Raw genomic sequence first — 19,757 nt, forward strand, 5'->3', positions numbered from 1 at the left:
TTGCTTAACAACAACCTGCTCACTGACACTCAGTTTGGGTTCTGCCAGGGCCACTCAGCTCCTGATTTCATTACAGCCCTGGTTCAAACATGGACAAAAGAGCTGAACTCCAGAAGTGAGAAGAGAGATACTGCCTTTGACATCAAGGTAGCATTTGACCGAGTGTGACATCAAGGTAGCATTTGACTGAGCTTGGCATCAAGGAGCCCTAGCCAAACTGGAGTCAATGGGAATCAGGGAAATCTCTCCGCTGGTTAGAGTGATACCTAGCACTAAGGATGGTGGTTGTGGTTGTTGGAGGTCAATCACCTCAGTTCCAGGACATCACTGCAGGGGTTCCTCAGGGTAGTGTCCTCGGCCCAGCCATCTTCAGCTGCTTCATCAATGACTTCCCCTCCATCTTAAGGACAGAAGTGGGGATGTTTACTGATGACTGTGCAATGTTCTGCACTATTCGTGACTCCTCAGATACTGAAGCAGTCCATGTCCAAATGCAGCAAGACCTGGATAATATCCAAGCTTGGGCTGACAAGTGGCAAGTAATATTCATGCCACACAAGTGTCAGGCAATGATCATCCCCAACAACAGAGAATCTAACCATCACCCCTTGACATTCAATGGCATTACCATCACTCAATCCTGCACTTTCAACATCCTGGAGGCTACCATTGACCAGAAACTGAACTGCACTATCCACATAAATAGAGTGGCTACAAGACCAAGCCAGAGGCTAGGAATCTTGTGAGTAACCCACTGCCTGACTTCTCAGAGTCCGTCCTCCAGCTGCAAGGCACAAGTCAGGAACTTGATGGAATACTCTCCACTTGTCTGGATGAGCGCAGCTCCAACAAAACTCAAGAACCTTGATGTTATCCAGCACAAAGCAGCCCACTTTTGGCAGCAGTGCAGCCCATCCACAAAGATTCACTCCCTCTGCCACTGGCATACAGTGGCAACAGTGTGCGCTCTCTACAAGACGCACTGCAGGAACTCACCAAGCCTCCTTAGACAGCACCTTCCAGATGCACGACTGCTACCATCATAAAGGCAAGGGCAGCAGATACATGGGAACACCACCACCTGGAAGTTCCCCTCCTAGTCATTCACCATCCTGACTTGGAAATATATTGCAGTTCCTTCACTGTTGCTGGGTCAAAATCCTGGAACTCCCTCCCTAACAACACTCTGGATACCTACACCAGATGGACTGCAGCAGTTCAAGAAAGCAGCTCACCATCACCTTCTCAAGAGCAATTGGGGATGGGCAATAAATGCTGGTTCAGCCAGCGATGCTCACATCCTGTGAATGAATTTTTTAAGAAGTGTCACTTGGACCACTTGGAATGCAGGAAAGAGCAGTGCTCAAAAGTCGGTAACTGGTCCAGTGCGCCACTGGGCCAATGCAGTACTTAGCAGAATTGTGCCGGCAAGTTATTTTATTTATTTTCTAACAATTAAAATTGATGCCTGGCAGCCGGTTTTAAGATTGTTGGATTCGAGACACTGAACCTGTACCCTGCGTGATTATGTCCTCTAAGTAATTTAATGCATTTAATCATTGGATGGTGTTGAAAAAGCTAAGAAATTGAGAGATTTATGAGTTTTTGTGGATCCAACTCTGATTATGTATTAAAGTGCAATCAGTATCATCAATGGAATGATTGTGTTGAATAGCGAAGCAGGCTTAATGGTCTATTCCTTCTGTTTCTTATGTTCTTATGAATGTTGAAATATATAGATTTTTTAAAAAGTCAGCTGAATTCCTGATCAAACTGTACAGTGCTCTGAACTGATCACCCTTTGAATACTCTGTCCCATTCTGGTTGCCCAAGATACAAAGGGAGCACTGAAGGACTCAAAGATAGGTAGGAAACTAACTGACGAAGAGGACATAAGAAGACTACAAACGGATATAGATAGGTTAAGTGAATGGGCAAAGATCTGGCAGATGGTGTTTAATGTGAGAAAATGTGAAACTGTCCATTTTGGCAGGAAGAATAAAAGAGAAACATATCTAAATGGTGAGAGATTACCGAGCTCTGAGTTCAGAGGGATCTGGGTGTCCTCGTGCATAAAGGCTAGTATGCAAGTACAGCAAGTAATTAGGAAAGCTAATAGAATGTTATAATTTATTGCGAGGGGAGTTAAATACAAAAATTGGGAGGTTATGCTTCAGTTGTACGGGGATTTGGTGAGACCACATTTGGAGTACGATGTACAGTGTTGGCCACCTTATTTAAGGAAGGATGTAAATGCATTGGAAGCAGTGCAGAGAATGTTTGCCAGACTAATACCTGGAATGGGTCTTATGAGGAAAGGTTGGACAGACTAGGCTTGTTATTCGCTGGAATTTAGAAGAGTAAGAGGCAACTTGATAGAAACGTATAAGATCCTGAGGGGTCTTGACAGGGTGGATGTGAAGAGGATGTCTCCTCTTGTGGGAGAACTAGGGGTCACTGTTTAAAAATAAAAGGTCACCCATTTAAAACAGAGATGAGGTGAAATTTTTTCACTCGGAGGATTATGAATCTTTGGAACTCTCTTCCTGAAAAGGTGGTGGAAGCAGAGTCTTTGAATATTTTTAAGGCAGAAGTGGATAGATTCTTGGTGAGCAAGGGGGGGTGAAAGGTTATCAACGGTAGGTGGAATGCAGCTTTCAGGTTACTATCAGATCCGCCATGACCTTATTAAATGGTGGAGCAGGCTCGAGGGGCTGAATGGCCTACTACTTTTTGTCCGTATGTATGTTCATAAGGAAGTGCAGAGAAAAGACACTGGTTCAGTGTCTGAGTGAAAAGGAAAGGCTGAAGGGTTTGCAACCATCTTCAACCAGAAGTGCTGAATGGATGATCCATTTTGACCACCCCCTGAGCACCGCACCATCACAGAAACCAGTCTTCAGCCATTTCAACAGTGTCATCAATAATGGTCCTATCAAGTATAACCTACTCACCAATAATCTGCCCAACCATCTTCAGCTGCTTCTTCAATGACCTTACTTCCAGCATAAGGTCAGAAGTGGAGATGTTCACTGATGATTACACAATGTTCAGCACCGTTTGCGACGACTCACATACTGAATCAGTGCTTGTCCATATGCAGCAGGACCTGAACAGCATCCAGGCTTAGGCTGGTAAATGGTAAGTAATGTTTGTGCCACACAAGTGCTAGGAAATAACCATCTCCAACAAGAGAGAATCTGACCGTCTCCTTTGACATTCAATTGCATTATGATCACTGAATCCCCCACTATCAGCATTCTGGGAGTTGCCATTGACCAGGAACTGAACTGAACCAGCCATATAAATACTGTGGCTACAAGAGCAGGCCAAAGGCTAGGAATCCTGTGGCTAGTAACTCACCACCTGACTCCCCAAAGCCTGTTCATCATCTACAAGGCACAAGTCAAGTGATGGAATACTCTCCACTTGCCTGGATGAGCGCAGCTCTAACACACTAAAGAAGCTTAACACCATCTAGTTCAAAGCAGCACACTTGATTGGCACCCCATCCACCACCTTAAAAGACCACTCCCTCTACCACCAATATGCAGTGGCAGCAGTGTGCACCATCCACAAGATGCACTGCAGCAACTCACCAATGCTCCTTCAACAGCAACTTCTTGGTGGACCTCCACCACCTAGAAGGACATGAGCAGCAGATGCAAGGGAACCCCATCACCTGCAAGTTCCCCTCTCAAGTCACACACCATTCTGACTTGGAACAATATCGCTTTAACTTTCTTCCTAACAGAACCAAGAGTGAATCTACACCACATGGACCACAATGGTTCAGGAAAGCGTTTCATCATATCTTCCTGAGGCCAATTAAGGATGCGCAAGTCAAGAATGTGTTGGGATGGTCTCCAGTTGTCTGGATGAGTGCAACTACAACAACACTCAAGCTCAGTGCCATCCCTGACTAAGCCTGTTTGATTGGCACCCATGCACTCCCATAATCATTCGTTCCCTACATAGTGCACGGCGGCGGCAATGTGTGCTGCAGCACCTTCCAAACCAGTGACCGCTACCATCTAGCAGAACAAGGGCAGCAAGTAAATGGGACCTTGCACCTGCAAGGTCCCCTCCAAGTCACACTTCATCTTGACTTGGAGATGTATTACAGTTCCTTCATTGTAGCTGGGCCAAAGTCCTAGAACCCCCGAGCTAACAGCTTCACCACATGGGCTGCAGCAGTTCCAGAAGGTGGCTCGCCACCCCCACCTCTGGCAATTAGGGATGGACAATAAATGCTGGCCTTGTTAGAGGCACCCACGTTTTGAGAATGAATTATAAATAATATGGAAGCAATGGTGTCAACTTGTAAGGAGCGTGCAGAAAGTCCACAAACCAGTATCTACCTTTGGAGACAGTTGTTTAGAGGGATTGGATTCAGGAATTGTTAGATGAGCTGCTGGAGGTTGTCTGGTGGAATTTTGAAGTACAGAGGTTCAGTAAGCTACCTGGTAGAGGTGCACAGGCTCCTTGAGCGTTAACAGTTAGCAGGAAATTCTTATCCATGCAAAGAGTGAGTAACACGTAGAATTGATTTCCAGATTGAATGCAAGCCTTAGATTTGACCAAGAAACAATAAACCGGGGCCTAATCTGACATCCTGACTAGGCCTAATCTCACATCCTGGCTCATTCAGCAAAAGTTATTTGAGGTAGAAATGGTTGCATTTTGCCCATATTTTGGGCATAAAGCTTTTTCACAGATTCCTGCACCTAATTTGCATCAGCAGCATGGTGGCCGCTGTTTTAGTTACTGATTTTAGGCATACCTGGCAGCTTCATGAAATAAATGTTGGATCAATTTAAATATGCAAAGAAGGGCCCTGCTTGTGAAAGGTGTGTGAAAAACTAAGTGGACCATCACCTTCATCTGGAGTTCTGGAACCCTGCTAACATCAGAGTGTAGACATAAATGGGTCATTTTCTGGCTGGCAAGATGTAACGAGTGGCATGCCACAGGATTTGGTGCTGGGGCTTCAACTTTTTACAATTTATATAAATTACTTGGATGAAGGGACCAAAGGTCTGGTGGCCAAATTTGCTGATGACACATAGATAAGTAGGAAAGTAAGTTGTGAAGAGGGTCCGAGGAGGTTAGAAAGGGATATAGATAGCTTAAGTGAGTGGGCAAAGATCTGGCAAAAGAAGTACAATGTGGAAAAATGCAAGGTGGTCCATTTTTGGCATGAAGAATAAAAAAGCATATTATCTAAATGGTGAGAAGATGCAGAGGGATCTTTGTGTCCTAGTGCATGAATCACAAAAGATTACAATGCAGGTACAGCAAGTAATTAGGAAAGCTAATAGAATGCATCATTTATTTCAAGGGGAATTGAATATGAAAGTAGGGATGTTATGCTTCAGTTGTACAGGGCGTTGGTAAGACCACATCTGGAGTATTGTATACAGTATTGGTGGTCTTATTTAAGGAAGGATATAAATGCATTGGAAGCATTTCAGAGAAGGTTTACTAGTACCTTTACTAGAATACCTGGGAATGGGAGGATTGCCTTATGAGGAAAGATTGGACAGACTAGGATTGTATCTGCTGGAGTTTAGAAGAGTGAGAGGCGACTTGATTGAAACATATAGGCCAGGATTTTCCTGTCGGCAATTTGGGGACGGGGCCCTCTCGCCCACGGGAAAATGAAGCGGGATGACGTCGGGAGGATCCCCCGGCGTCAGACCGGTCCCTTTAAATTTTCAGGAAGGCGGGCGGACAGCGAAATCAGCTGTCCACCCGCTGACCTGTCGATGGCCAATTAAGGCCATTGACAGGCTAATTAACCTTGTTAAAGACCCTGCCCGTCCAAGCTTAAGGCTGGCAGGCAGGCCAGGAGCCCCAGCGGGCTCCAGGTTATACATGAAACTTCATCCACTGGTGGGATGAGGTTTCATGTCCATTTTTTAAAAGTTTCATAAAGATTGTGTTTCTTATTAACATGTCCCATCTCGTGTGACATTGTCACATGAGGGGGGCATGTTAATATTGTTAATATTTTTCTATTTTTGGAGTTTTTTTTTCCCCTGTTAGTAATCTCCTTGAGACAGCATTGGTCTCAGGGAGCAGAGTGCTCTTTGACAGATGGGGAATCCCTCTCTTCCACCCCCCCCTCCCTCCACATGCACAGGAATCGCATAGTGCTTCCTGTTAGGCAGGCCGCTGGGCAGGCCTTAATTGGACCACCCACTCAAAACGGCGGCGGGCCCTGTTTCGGTGGCGGATTTCCGCTGCCCGCCCACCACCAAGCCAGTGGGGTCCACCCCACCCACCCACCAAGGGCAAAATTCTGCCCATAAGATCCTGAAAGGTCTTGACAGGGTGGATGTGGAAAGAATGTTTCATCTTGTAGGAGAATCTAGAATTAGGGGTCACTGTTTAAAAATGAGGGGTTGTCCATTTAAAACAGAGGAGAATTTTTTTCTCTGAGGGTCGTGAGCCTTTGGAACTCTCTTACTCAAAATGTGGTAGAAGCAGAGTCTTTGAGTATTTTTAAGGCAGAGGCGGATAGATTCTTGATAACCAAGAAGGTGAAAGGTTATTGAGGGTAGATGGGAATGTGGAGTTGAGGTTACAATCAGATCAGCCGTGATTTTATTGAATGGCGGAGCAGGTTCGAGGGACCGAGTGGCCTACTCCTGCTCCTAATTCATATGTTTGTCAGTGTCCCTTATTTTTTTCCCTGAGAGTTGGTCACCCTGAAGTTTAATAACCCTTACTTGGATAACAAGTGCCATTTCCTGTTCTGTTGTGGTTGATTTTATCACTCACTAATTTTGGTAACAGGTGAGGTTCCTGCCAGAAAGCTTCATTAATAAATGCAAATTGAGATTCCAATAAGTATAGAGAAGTGTTGGGAAGCCAGCAAACCCTTGAAGGTAACTTTAAAAAAAACTTGCCTTAATGGCGCCAGGATAAGCGGGATGAAAATCTGGGCGTTCAGCTGATTTCATCTGAGCTGCTCCCAGAGTCATCAGAATTTCGGGGCCTTTATGTAGATCAAAATTGCTCACAAAAATTGGTAGCACAAAGTTTGATTTTATCTGAAGAGCTATCTGGGGTTTGGAGCAAGGAATTTGGAGGTTATTCACAAGAAAAGATTTTACATTTTGCATGTATAGATGTAAATACAAAATTAAATTAAAATGTGATAAAACTGTAATATTTTACTTTAGATCTTGACATTTGTTTTTTGTTATCAATTAGCTGCTGTACTTCCTGGAGCTTACCAGCAGATGCATTCCCCTCATTCTCCTGGATATGGCTATATGCATCAGTCCAGCGTTTCCTCTATGAGGCCGCAGCATTCTCTTCCTCATGCAATCAATATGGTGAGTAGTCCACAGTGTCTTTACTGACTAATGAGTCATCAAGCCACTCTGTCACAGGAGGTCGTCATTCAGCCCATTGAGTCCATGCCGGTGCATTTTCTCTTGCATTGTATTGACTATTAGCCTAGTTATTTGAAGAAAAGTAAATTTTCCACCAATTAATCGGTGGGAAAATATTCAGTATTATAACCCTGCCCAAACACCTCCAAGCAGTGTTAGTTTTTTAAAAAAGTATGTCAGAGCATTAGTCTTGGCATGTTGGGATTGCTTGAAAGGAATCGGCCAATTGTTTAGAAAGCTTAAGAAGGTTAATAAAATATGTATGGTGTGACAGGAAAAGCACTCAAAGCTTAGACTGCATTGAATAGTTTTTGAACTAAATGACACACAGCGCCGTTATTATACTGCTTCTTGTTCATGGAATAGATGCACTATGAAACAGGCTATTTCACCCCTGAAAAACTGTAACATTAGATTATAGAATAGGGGCCAGACAGCACATTTTTGTATTTAACAACAAATAACTATGTCAAGTGATTTTGAATACCAAAAATAGCAATTATATCACAGAGATAATCAGCATTTAGCAGGTTATTTTTTAGAAATTAATTTATGGGATGTAGGCATCACTGGCCAGGCCAGCATTTATTGACCATGCCTAGTTGCCCTTGAGAACGTGGCGGTGAGCTGCCGCCTTGAACTGCTGCAGTCCATGTACACCCACAGTGCTGTTAAGGAGAGAGTGATGCCAACATCCTAGCAGAATTAAAAAGCTTGGAATTTCTTTTTTTAAACAAAATTCTTATATCAATTATAACTTCCAAGAGTCCAAAGTATCACTTAATGATGTTACTGTTTCCTCTCCCAAGTGCCCATTAAACTGTGTATAATCATATCACTCCCTTTTTAGAGGGCGTAGTTTTACTCCTCATTTTATTGAGAAAGGTAATCTCATTTTTTTCTGAGCTGATTGAGGTAAATTGCAGCATGATATCACATTAAACTTTCATTACACGTTATTATCACACATCAGAAATATAGATTATGAGCTATTCAGTGACCCAGAATTTCCTGGAACTCGTGTGGAGTTGCTTGTTTTTTTCTCCTCCAAGGAAGTTCCCAGGTAATTGATCTGTATGCCAAAGCATCACTACACATAGATTTCTTCGATCTTTTGCGTCACCTCCAAGATATGTCAATCAAGATCCCCTTCCACTTATTTACATTCCCCCCCCATGGCCACTCCCCATGCAAAAGGCCACTTCACATGATTTTTCTAAATTTATGATGCTGACAGAAAAATTTAAATGCAACAGGATCTGGAGTGACCTGTTATCAGCATAGCTGGGGGAATAACTGTATCTTTTGAGTCTGAAGCTTTATCTTTTTCCTTGGGAAAGAAATACTTTTATTACTATTGATGCCCATGATTATTGCTGCAGACAAACTGCTCCAAATGGAATGAAGTAACTTGAATATCTTAACAGTATGTACTTTAATTCATAATAGCTATACTAGTGTGATTCCAAAGCAATAATCTCATCTCAAACCTTAGATGTCACTTAATTGCAGAATAGCAATGAGATTATTGTCGTTTAATCATTCTGAAAAATCCATTATTCTACATATAATACATACCACTCTCACTTTAAAGAGAGGCAGCACTTTTACTTCCCCATTTTATGAAAAAAAAATTTTTCCATTGTGTTTTTTGAGAAGACTTCTCAGCTGTTTGGAGTCAGGTGAGCTCGAGTGACGGCCCCTATCTCATATTCTGCCCCATGACATCACTATGCATAGCCTCTTGGAATAGTTCCATTACAAATAGCAGGGAACATTACTTTGGACCAGCTTGAGAGTTACTAAGGAACCATAAGCTTCAAGAGAAACATGCTATTGTTTGGTTATCTGCTTTTTCCAGCCAGTGGTATGGGTTCCTGTGGTGCCCTGACTCTTAAGCTTGCACAAATTTCAAGATATGTTTTTTCAGTTCCTGATGTTCTCGGCTGACGTGAAGCAGTAGCCTAGTACAGAGGAAAACCCTATTCTTCCTGACTCTAAGCAGCTGAGCAAATCAAAAATAATGTTGGTGGTGCTCATTTCTGGCATAGGCAATATAAAATGAGGGAGAACACAGAATAAGAATACTCCCCTAGATTTACTTTCCCCTTCCTTTCTGGATTGCTTGGTTCTTTTAATTGAATTTTGAAAAAATTTGATCTAAACTTCTTGATAAGATTTATATTTCCTGAATTTTTTTCTGGGTTTCAAATCGAGGGGGCACTGATTTACTGTTATGATTACTATTGTATTTGTTAACATTTGACTCCTGCAGTTTATTCAGTATAATTTGCAATTGGGATGAAACTACAATTGCTTATTCAGGTGTGGTAATGTTGTTTTGCATTTTTTTTATTATTAGAGCTAATAATGACTCATAGAAATGTAGAAAAATACATTATAAAGCCATTTTACCTTTCCTATTTTTGATGTAACTGAACTCATTACGCGATTCTATGTGTAATGAAAAGTAAACACATTAAAACGTTATAGACATAATTATATCTGTTCTTAGCTACGTGAATACGTATAGAATTTTTTTCCAAATGTATGTGATAACTTAGATGCATAACTTCTGAGAAATCTCCTGAAATAAAACAACTGTAGAAGTCACATAACAGCCTTTCATGCCCATACCTGTCAGAGTTTATAGATTTCTTTAACTTTGGATTCTGGACACTGCCTGCAATTTTTAAGTTAACCTTGGCTCAGTAGCAGGAATCAGAATCACAGTGCAGAAGAGGCCCTTCAGTCCATCGAGTCTGCACCAACACGTGAGAAACATCTGAACTACCTACCTAATCCCATTTACCAGCACTTGGCCCATAGCCTTGTATACTCTTGCCTGAGTCAGAAAGAAGATCATAGGTTCAAACTCCACTCCAGAGACTATAGCACATAACCTAAGCTGAGACTTCAGTGCAGTACTGAAGTTGAAGTGCAGACTTCTAGATGAGACGTCAAACTGAGGCCCCATTTTCCCCTCAAGCGGATGTAAAAGATCATATAAAACTTTGCAAAGAGGAGGACTTTTCTTGGTGCTCTGGTGAACATTTATCTCTCACCCAACACTATCAAAAACATAATATCTGGCAATTTGTCTTGTTGTTTATGGGAATTTGTTGTATCCAAATTGATTACCAACATGTTTCCTTCCAATAAAACAGTAGCTACACTTAAGAAGTATTTAATTAGCTGTAAAGCACTTTGTGTGATCTGAGATCATGAAAGGCACTGTATAAATACAAGTTATTTTTCTGCTTTAAAAAACTGCAGCACAGCAACTGCACAGTAAAGGCAAAAGGGAATTTACATTTACAAAAGTGTGTATTTTGAGGTGAATTTTATGGCTCCCGCCGGTGTATTTGAAGGTGGGGAGGCACGTAAAATAAAGCAGGTGGCCTTCCCACAGCCTTCCTGCCCACCCCCACTGTCCCCCACAGGGCAGGTAAGATGTTAGGCAACCTGTCAACTCTCGGCCTATTGAGGCGCGTAATTGGCTAATCTGTGCCAATTGGGGGCACCCCCCTTGCCACATGGTTATTGCACAAGGTAGGAGCTCATGGTATTGGGGGTAATGTATTAACATGGATTGAGGATTGGTTAACACATAGAAGATAGAGAGTCAGGATTAATGGGTCTTTTTGAGGTTGGAAAGACGCACGTAATTAGTGGAATACCCCAAGGATCAGTCCTAGGACCTCAATTATTTATTATCTATATTAATGGCTTGGAGGAGGGGGAAGAGTGTAATGTATCCAAATTTGCTGATGCTACAAACATAGGTGGAAGGGCATGTTTTGATGAAGACATAAGGAATCTGCAAGGGGATATAGATAGGTTGAGTGAGTGGGCGAAAACTTGGCAGATGGAGTTTAATGTAGGAAAGTGTGAGGTCATGCACTTTGGTAGGAAAAATCAAAAGGCAGACTATTATTTAAATGGAGAGAGAGACTCCAAAAAAGCGCAGCACAGAGGAACCTGGGTGTTCTTGCGCATGAAACACAAAAAGTTAGCATGCAGGTGCAGCAAGTAATTAAGAAGGCAAATGGAATTTTGGTCTGTTTTTCTAGGGGATTGGAGTTTAAAAATAGGGAAGTCTTGTTACAACTGTACAGAGTGTTGGTGAGGCCGCACCGTGAGTTTGAGTACTGTGTACAGTTTAGGTCCCCGTATTTAAGAAAGAATATACTGGCATTGGAGGCAGTTCAAAAGAGATTCACTAGGCTGATTCCTGGGATGAAGGGGCTGACTTATCAAGAGCGGCTAAACAGGTTGGACCTTTATTCATTAGAGTTTAGACGAATGAGGGGTGGCCTTATTGAAACATACAAGATTCTGAGGGGATTTGACAGAGTAGATGTTGAGAAGATGTTCCAACTAGTGGGGGAATCTCAAACTAGGGGACATAGTTACAGAATAAGGGGACACTCATTTAAAACTGAGATGCGAAGGAATTTCTTCTCTGCGGGTAGTGAATGTTTGGAATTCTCTACCCCAGAGATTTGTGGAGGCTAGATCACTGAGAGTATTTTAAGAGGCAGTAGATAGATTTTTGAAATATCAGGGAGTTGAGGGTTATGAGCTGGCATGAAAGAGGAGTTGAGGCCTGGGGCAGATCAGCCATGGTCTTATTGAATGGCGGGGCAGGCTTGAGGAGTTCAATGGTCTACTCCTCCTATTTCTTATGTTCTTATCAGTCATCTAAACCCAAGTATTTTGCAAGAGAAGACTGTATGACAGCAAGGGAACAGAAACTGAGGCAGTACATGAGTAGTATGTGTATGAGCCCAAGAACAGCAGAGGAGAATACCTCTTATGAAGATGTGATCGTCAAGCCGAAATGTGACTGAATCCACCTGGTAGACAATAACAATCGATCCCCTACTAGTGGGTAGCTCTGCAATAGATGCAACACTGTATCAAATCATTGGTCTGCCCAGATTTCACATGACCAAAAAGTACCATATCGAATCTCTAAAAACCAGATGCATGAAATGTGATGAAACCGGTAAATACCACACAATCACCTGCCTCTAAGCCAAATGCAATGGCAGACAGCTGCCCGCACTAGAAGGCATAATCTCCTGTGAAAAATGTGAACAAAAGTTCTCAGCTCATAAGGGTCTCAGCTAGCATGAGAAGCACGAACATGCAGCACTGTGGAATGAAAAGTGAATAGCTACACTCATGTCCCAGGAGAATTCAGTTGGAAAAGACTACATATGGCCGGAGGAGAAAAGAGTCTCCTCATGGAACTAGAAAGGCAGTTCCGTGAATGCCAACATATCAACAAAAGAATCAGCAACCAAATGAAATCGAAGACCACCGAGCAGATTTCAGACAAATGCCATGCCCCCCTGCCCCCTGCAAGAAAGCAGCAGAAAGTATGGTCCTTGGAAACCCCACTGTGGTGGGTAAACATTCAGGATCCTTGGATCAGGAGGAATAGGCTGAATCCAACCAAACTCAAAGCAAACACTGAACAAGAGCAATCTTGCCACCAGGAAGCATCGCTGAATACAGAGATTTTGATGATCAGTTCGCTTGAGCAGAGTACTTATTCTATGATTAAGAAACGCCAGACATGTGGCCCTGAGTATGGATCTAATAGAAAATATTACTGAGAAGGTGTTTGATAGGCCAAACCTCTTAAGGCAAAAAAAAAGTCAAAAAAGCCAAACAACAAAAGTCAACTTCAGTGTCAAAAAGAGATGGGCAGCCAAGACGGTCGCATAAAAAAGAACACAGACACTATACCAAGAAAACAGGAAAGGGCTGGCACGCCAAATCCTCAAACTACCCTCCCAGCAAAGAGGAGCTAGAGAAATGCTTTACAGAGAAATTGAGTAAATCCAACAGCAAGATGAAAATCAACAAATTCACAACATATACAGATCACAAGGATTATAACACACTGATGAAGGCTATCGAGAAGGAAGAGGTCAAAATGGCATTCAAAGGCATAGAACAAAAGATTGCTGTCGGGCCGGATGTCATGAGTGCCAAGATGATCCAGGGTGCAAGAGGGGAGGATAGTCTGTATTCACATGAGTCTTCACTGTTTGGCTTGAATCAGCCATCATATCAAAGACTTTGAAGCAAAATCAAACCATATTAATTATGAAAACGAAAGACAATAAATTCTTAGAAAACTTAGGCAACTGGTAGTTGCTAACAAGCAGACTCATGTTACTGTGGCTCTTCACAAAGATCATAGTGAAGAGCCTCAGTGAGCCGGGGAAGCTGTAAACCCCCCACCCCCCATCAGAAGGGGTCCATAGCCACCAGCCAAATGCAACAAAAACATCATCATCCCAACTGAACATTATAAAGGGGACTTAGCTGAAACATTTGACTCTATTGGGAACAAAATGTTGACCATAGTAGGGAGGGTAGGCTTGTCCAAGAGGTTAATTCACCTGGTTGGGAGCCAATACACCAATACCAGTTTGGTTATTGACAGCGACAGAATGGAAACCAAACAAATCGACATAAGGAGAGGTGACTCCTTATCTCTGCTGTTGTTCATATCACTGTTGACCTCTTGATATGCTTGCTGGAGAAAGCCAACGTGGAAGTGGCAAGGCAACTGCACAACAAGGTTGCCAATCCTCCTGAAATGGCTGAGAGTCGACTGGATTTGCCATCAATCTCCCGGCACCTATTAAAAGCCATCTGGGAGATTTTAAAATAATATTTCAAGTAAAAAATGCTTTTAATGGAAACTGTGGCCAGTCATCACTGATTGGAAAAAGTGATCTGATTGTTTTTTGCAGCATTGTGACATAAAGCCTAAACTGTACTGCACTCATGAACATCGCTGCACTGCCTGTTTTCCCACCGGCGCTGAGCCTCAACGTCGAGGAGAGGGGGAGGTAAAACTAGGAGTGAGCGCAGATGCAAGAGCAACTGAACTTTCAAATGCCTGGAAAATTCATATTATACAACCTAAGCCAGCCGAGAAAGCTTTTCACACACTCAGATTTCCCAGACTCGGCATAAAGGAGTGTGGCTACTTACTGCTGGGCTAGAAATATTATATTTCCTAGTAGTATTTCCTATATACTTCCTAGTAGTGTGTGGATCCACTTTGCAATATTGCCATAATTCAGCAAAACAGCGCTCAATTGCTTACAATTCAACATAAATTAACACTAAATTTGCAATTGCACTCCAAGTCTTGAAGTATGGCTGATGCAGGAAATTCAAAGTTTCACAGTGCTGTGGTAAGCGGGTGTTCTTCTGAGGCTGAGGCTAAAGGACATTATTGCCACAGAGTTGAAGGAGATGTACATTGAATTTGGCCGAGGTTATATTTAACATGAGAGTGCTCAAGGTTAGCACTGAAGTCAAAAGTAAAAAAATGTTCCGTTTCTCAGCACTGGGAGCCAGAACAATAATGAGTATATAATAGTCTTTGGCCTAGATTTTCACCACAATGGAGAGCCTCTCTGTCAGACAAGCCTAGACATCGCAAGTCCCACCCCAAACATGGCACTTCCTGTTTTCATGAGGGGGGGATTGGAGTTGGGCCGGGGCCCGTGCATGTGCAGTTAACAGAGGCAGCTGGCCATTTAAATTATCAGCTGCCTCCACTGGGGAGTGTGAAACCTGAGACGGAATTGTCCCAGAAATCAGCAAAATTCAATATCAGGTGGGGAAAGCAGCGTTTGATACATCGATGGCAATGCCAACTTTTTCTGCCATATTGTGCAGCACTTGGCTCAAAAAATACAGGCACAGGTTTCACATTGGATTGCTGGTGGGGCGGCCTCTGATTCACCTGCCCCACCATGACCTCAAACTTTCAGTAAACTGGGCGTCATATTTAAAGGGCCCCCCTGCACAGAGCTAAAGGATCAGAAGTTACTGGAAAACCATGGCTGCCAAAGGGAGGAAACATGCTGCCGCCAAATTTAGCTACACCTCCCTCGAGCACCTACTGCACACAATGGATGCCCCCCCCACGATGTCCTCTACCCCCCGGTCTGGGTGAATCAGCAAGCAAGGTTACCAATCCAGCATGGGAGGTGGCAGCGGTGGTCAGCCACCCTGTGCCATTCCACCAGGGTAAGTCACCCTTCTCATCGCTCTCAACTCATACACTCACAAACCCATCACACATCCACAGGGACCTCACTCACTGCCAGTTCAAGGGACATCACCATTCACCCTCTCACGCAAACCTTGATCTGCCCTGCGAATCACGTTCTCATCCCAACCGTGGCATCTTTCTCAGCTGGCTTGGCAGGCATCTTACTTACACTCTCTCCACCTGTATTAATGCAGGACAAGCGGGCTCACAACAAAAGGGAGAGGTCGCAGACTGGTGGAGGAATGCCTGACATCAAGGGTCGCATAGACTTTGAAAGTAGAGCCATCCAGCTGGCCGGCAAAGATTTGGACTTCTCCTGTGCTGATGGTGAGGTCGGCAGTGCTCAACCAAGTGAGGATCTAGCAGTACAACATCCATCAGACAACCATGCCGTGAGTGAGGCCCCCTGTTCCGCAGTCCCCTGCCATGCATGAATTATCTCTCCTTGCTTTCACAGGCGCACCATGAGTCAGATCCTCACTTCCAGCCCCAGGGGCACCATAGAAGAGAAATCCGCAGACATGGACGTTGAAGACCCATCACAGCGCTCGCTCATACCCTCCACCAGCGCAGACACACACATCTCGCTGGGACCTGGTTCTAGAGTAGCCTTGGGGTCACAACCTGGTGAGCACACTGCATGGTCTGATCCACAGCAGGTGGCGGCAGGGATTTCATAGGTTTCCGGCACTCGAAGCTCTGCTAGAGACCATAAATCTGCTGAGCCCGATCAGATGCCTCTGGACCCAATCATATCTCAGTTGCTGGAGCTGCAAAGGCAAGCTCAGGATCATCAGAAAGGAATGCTCCCTGCACTCCTCAGATTGCAAGGCCCAATGGAGGAGTCTGGCTGCTTTCAATCTGAAGTGATAGCACTGGCATACCAACGCACCGAGGTCACCACTAGTAGGATGGCGGCTGCCATGGAGACCTTGGTACAGGACATTGACCCTGCACTGCTGCAGGAGCTGTCCTCCATTGCTGAGGCACTTGCAGGCACCCATCAGTGTCAATATGAGATAGGGTGGGGCATCTCCAGCTCACTCCAGCTGCCCTTTCCTCTTAAGGAGTCACCCTGGGGCCCTAGGGCACCCATAGGAAGGAGGATCAGCAGGTGGACACCCCAGGACCATCCACCCTGATGACTCCTGGAGTGTCCAGCCAATCTGAATCCCCACTTCCTGTTACTCCAGCAGCTCCAGTTCCACAGGCTGAACAGGCTGCCACTGCCACACAGCAGGACCCTGAAAGCAGGCCGAGACCCTCCAGATCTCAGCTGTCCAGAGGACGCTCGCCAAGGTCATCACAGACAATAGGGCATAGCGGTCAACAGGTCACCTCCACCTCTGCTGTGGATGTCGAGGGAGCACCAAGACATTGCAACAGGGTTAGAAAGGTCAAGAAGATGTAGTTGCACAGCCTGGGCACGGGTATTAATCACTTGTACTGTTATGATCCCAGGTGATGTTACTACTGGACAAGTCAGATCCCAGGGTGGAAGCCAGCTTGATAGATCCTAACTTTTAATTTTTGTTTAGTAACGTGGAGGGTGACTACTGAACAGGAGTCACAGGAGTCAGCTGATCAACTTTTAACAAAAGCATAAACATTTATTAAGCAAGAAAAGATTAACTATGTTACAATGCTCCTTCACCCACAACTATACCTTTACAGATCACACAGATTTGTATGGATCACACAAGTTACAAAAGCTATCTTATACGTTACAGTAATGTTCACAGTAAGTACACAGTCCATGTATACCAATAGGCATCATGTGGTCAGACACACCACACCCTGAAACAAAGTGACAGATGCCACCCTAAACAGAAGCTGTGGATCTCTCCTCAACTCCCCCCAGATGCTTGTTACCCTGTTAGCCAACCAGTCTCGCTGAACTCCGTCCATCACAGGAGTGTTTCCAATCTCCACTCTCCAATCTCAAAGAACCCGCTTTAGAATCTTCTTCAAAATGGCACTTAGTCTTGGACACCTTCCACAAGGGCCCATCTCCAGGGCTTGGAACTCTCCTTCCAATGTTCTTCTCCCCTGGATCGCCACATGCATTCAAGCTTTGCCTTCCACGCACACACACTCAGACTCAGCCATGCCAGCAGAACACACTGCTTTACATGCCCATAGGAAGGAGTCACCAACCTTCAGCTGTTTCCTTGGATCTTCTGGTTTCTCACCAGCCTATTTTGTCTTGAGTCTCTTTTCTACAGCATCCTCTCTTTAAACTTGCTGCCTTCCTCTCTGCTCCTTGCTTTCACTTCCACTGAACAGGGTCTTGTTCCAGATTCCTGTCCTTGCCCTTTGACTTAACTTAAAGAGCTTCCTGGGCCTTCCTCTTTTTCCTTTAGGGCCTGCTCCTTCCTGACAGTTTGGTATCTCCCTTGAGATCCAGAACTCGCTCGACATTCACTATTACTTTAACCTTAGAGCAACTCATCTAAGATTCTTAGACTTATTTTCCTTAGCAATCTGCTAGTATATCCAGCTAGAGAAACTTAAACTGCTTCCTCCACCTCAGAGCATAATCACCAACTGAACTTAAACTGCTTTCAGTTATTCTGTGTCTGTGGGTCCCTCTCTCTTGACCTCTGTTGCTAGATACCAACACAGTTTTTAATACTCGTGTTTGTTTTAACTTCCCTTCAAGAGTCATGAAACCTCATTAGAATGTAGGCACCTTTTAAAGTGAAACCAAAATTCAAGTTCCTCCCCTTTCTTAACACACAAATACAGAAATGCAAATTAAACTTAAAGCTAAAACTCATTCCTAGCACCTACAAGTACAAATATAACTTTTAAACTATCTCTAGGTCCTAACAGTACTTAATGCTGGCTCTTGTAAAAACACTCCCAAGAATGGCTCCTTGTTATGATGAGCAGTGTTCGTGTCAGTCAGATGTGAAACCTTGCTTCCTGCGCAAAAGGAATGTTACTGTCGCAGCCCAGGGCGCCTCCCCTGTGCAGCATGTAACTTTTTGAGCACAGTGATTGCCCGGCTTCAAAGCCACTGCCCAGATTAGTGATATGTGCACCTCCATATGGCTTGTGCTGCTGCAAGAATCTCTTACCCAAATGTCACTTGGTTCCATGATGTTAACTGTGTGCTCTCAGCACCCATGAGGTGAGGCTGCCCCCCCCCCCCCCCCCCCCCCCCCCCCCCCCGCCAAAACACATCTTGACACCATTCCTGACAGGTGCTGAAGGGAACAGGTGATGAAGTCTGTCGAAGGATCAAGTTGTTTGAAAGTCCATGTGGCCGCTGTTTCTCAGCAGCATCTGGATGATATGAGCTTCTTCACAGAGTGTATGTGCACTGCCCTCAGCCAGACAGGTGTCAGAAATTCCCAGATGCAATGTGAAGGCTTGGAAAACTATATGAAGCCAAAAGAGTTAAGGATATAAAATAGCAGTGGAGAAATAACTTACGTTGGAAGCAACTTGCTTTTTTTACACTGAAGTGTGAAAAGGTCTGCAATTAAACTAGCCTCTCTTGCTGAAGCCCAACAGGAAAAAAAGAGGTAAGGGTTTGCAGAGCAAGCTAGTTCAGGCTGGCTCAGATACTGCATTGCTATCAAGCATGCAATGTACTAAGCAGATTAATAGGAGCAGCGCAGCCATAGGATGGCGCACTCTGTGACTGAAGCTCTATGTTTGGATAACTTGCAGAATAACTTGTAAATGGAATGAAATCAGGTGTGTTTCTGCTTCCCTTTTGTGTGTATTGTTACTTCTTTTACATGTTTTACATTAATGTTTTACATTAAAACATGCACATTGGTGAATGAAAAAAGAACAAGGACACTCCTTACACGCATCGCCCAAAACACTAGATAGTGCACGATTGAAGTAACAGATCAATCAATGATGTCGTCATGTTTGGAGGAAAAAAATCTCCCAGAATAGCTTCACTCAGAGTTGGCAACCCTATGCACAATAGAGCATCAGCTGCTCATTGCTGGTGGCACAGCAGTTGACAGCGACTCCTACGCCAGGTAGTCAAGGAACCTAAGGATTGTGCAGTCATTCTATGAAATCTTGAAATCAACATCAAAAAGCTTCATAAGTAAAGGAAAGACCTTCCTGTACAATCATTGGGAGAACTGGGGCGTAAATGGCAGTCCACGAGCTACATCCCCTTCGGAGAAATGGAGAAGTATCTGGGTGCCTGAATAGATCCATGGAGAGGAGCCGCAAAGCCAAATGGCCATCCAAGCTCTGCTCTTGGACCGCAAAACTGA

The 19,757-nt window shown here is 44.0% G+C and overlaps 1 protein-coding gene across 8 annotated transcripts in view; it reads left to right on the forward strand.

Moving 5' to 3' along the window:
* nebl (nebulette) overlaps positions 1-19,757 on the forward strand; it is a 372,808-nt gene that overhangs the window by 348,164 nt on the left and 4,887 nt on the right. For all 8 annotated transcript variants that reach the window (XM_041183735.1, XM_041183736.1, XM_041183729.1 and 5 more), the window contains one exon: positions 7,222-7,346. In XM_041183735.1, coding sequence (XP_041039669.1) covers positions 7,222-7,346 — 125 coding nt within the window. The remainder of the gene's footprint in view (positions 1-7,221; positions 7,347-19,757) is intronic.

Source organism: Carcharodon carcharias, chromosome 3 (assembly GCF_017639515.1).
Source record: "Carcharodon carcharias isolate sCarCar2 chromosome 3, sCarCar2.pri, whole genome shotgun sequence".
In the NCBI taxonomy this organism is placed as follows: domain Eukaryota; kingdom Metazoa; phylum Chordata; class Chondrichthyes; order Lamniformes; family Lamnidae; genus Carcharodon; species Carcharodon carcharias.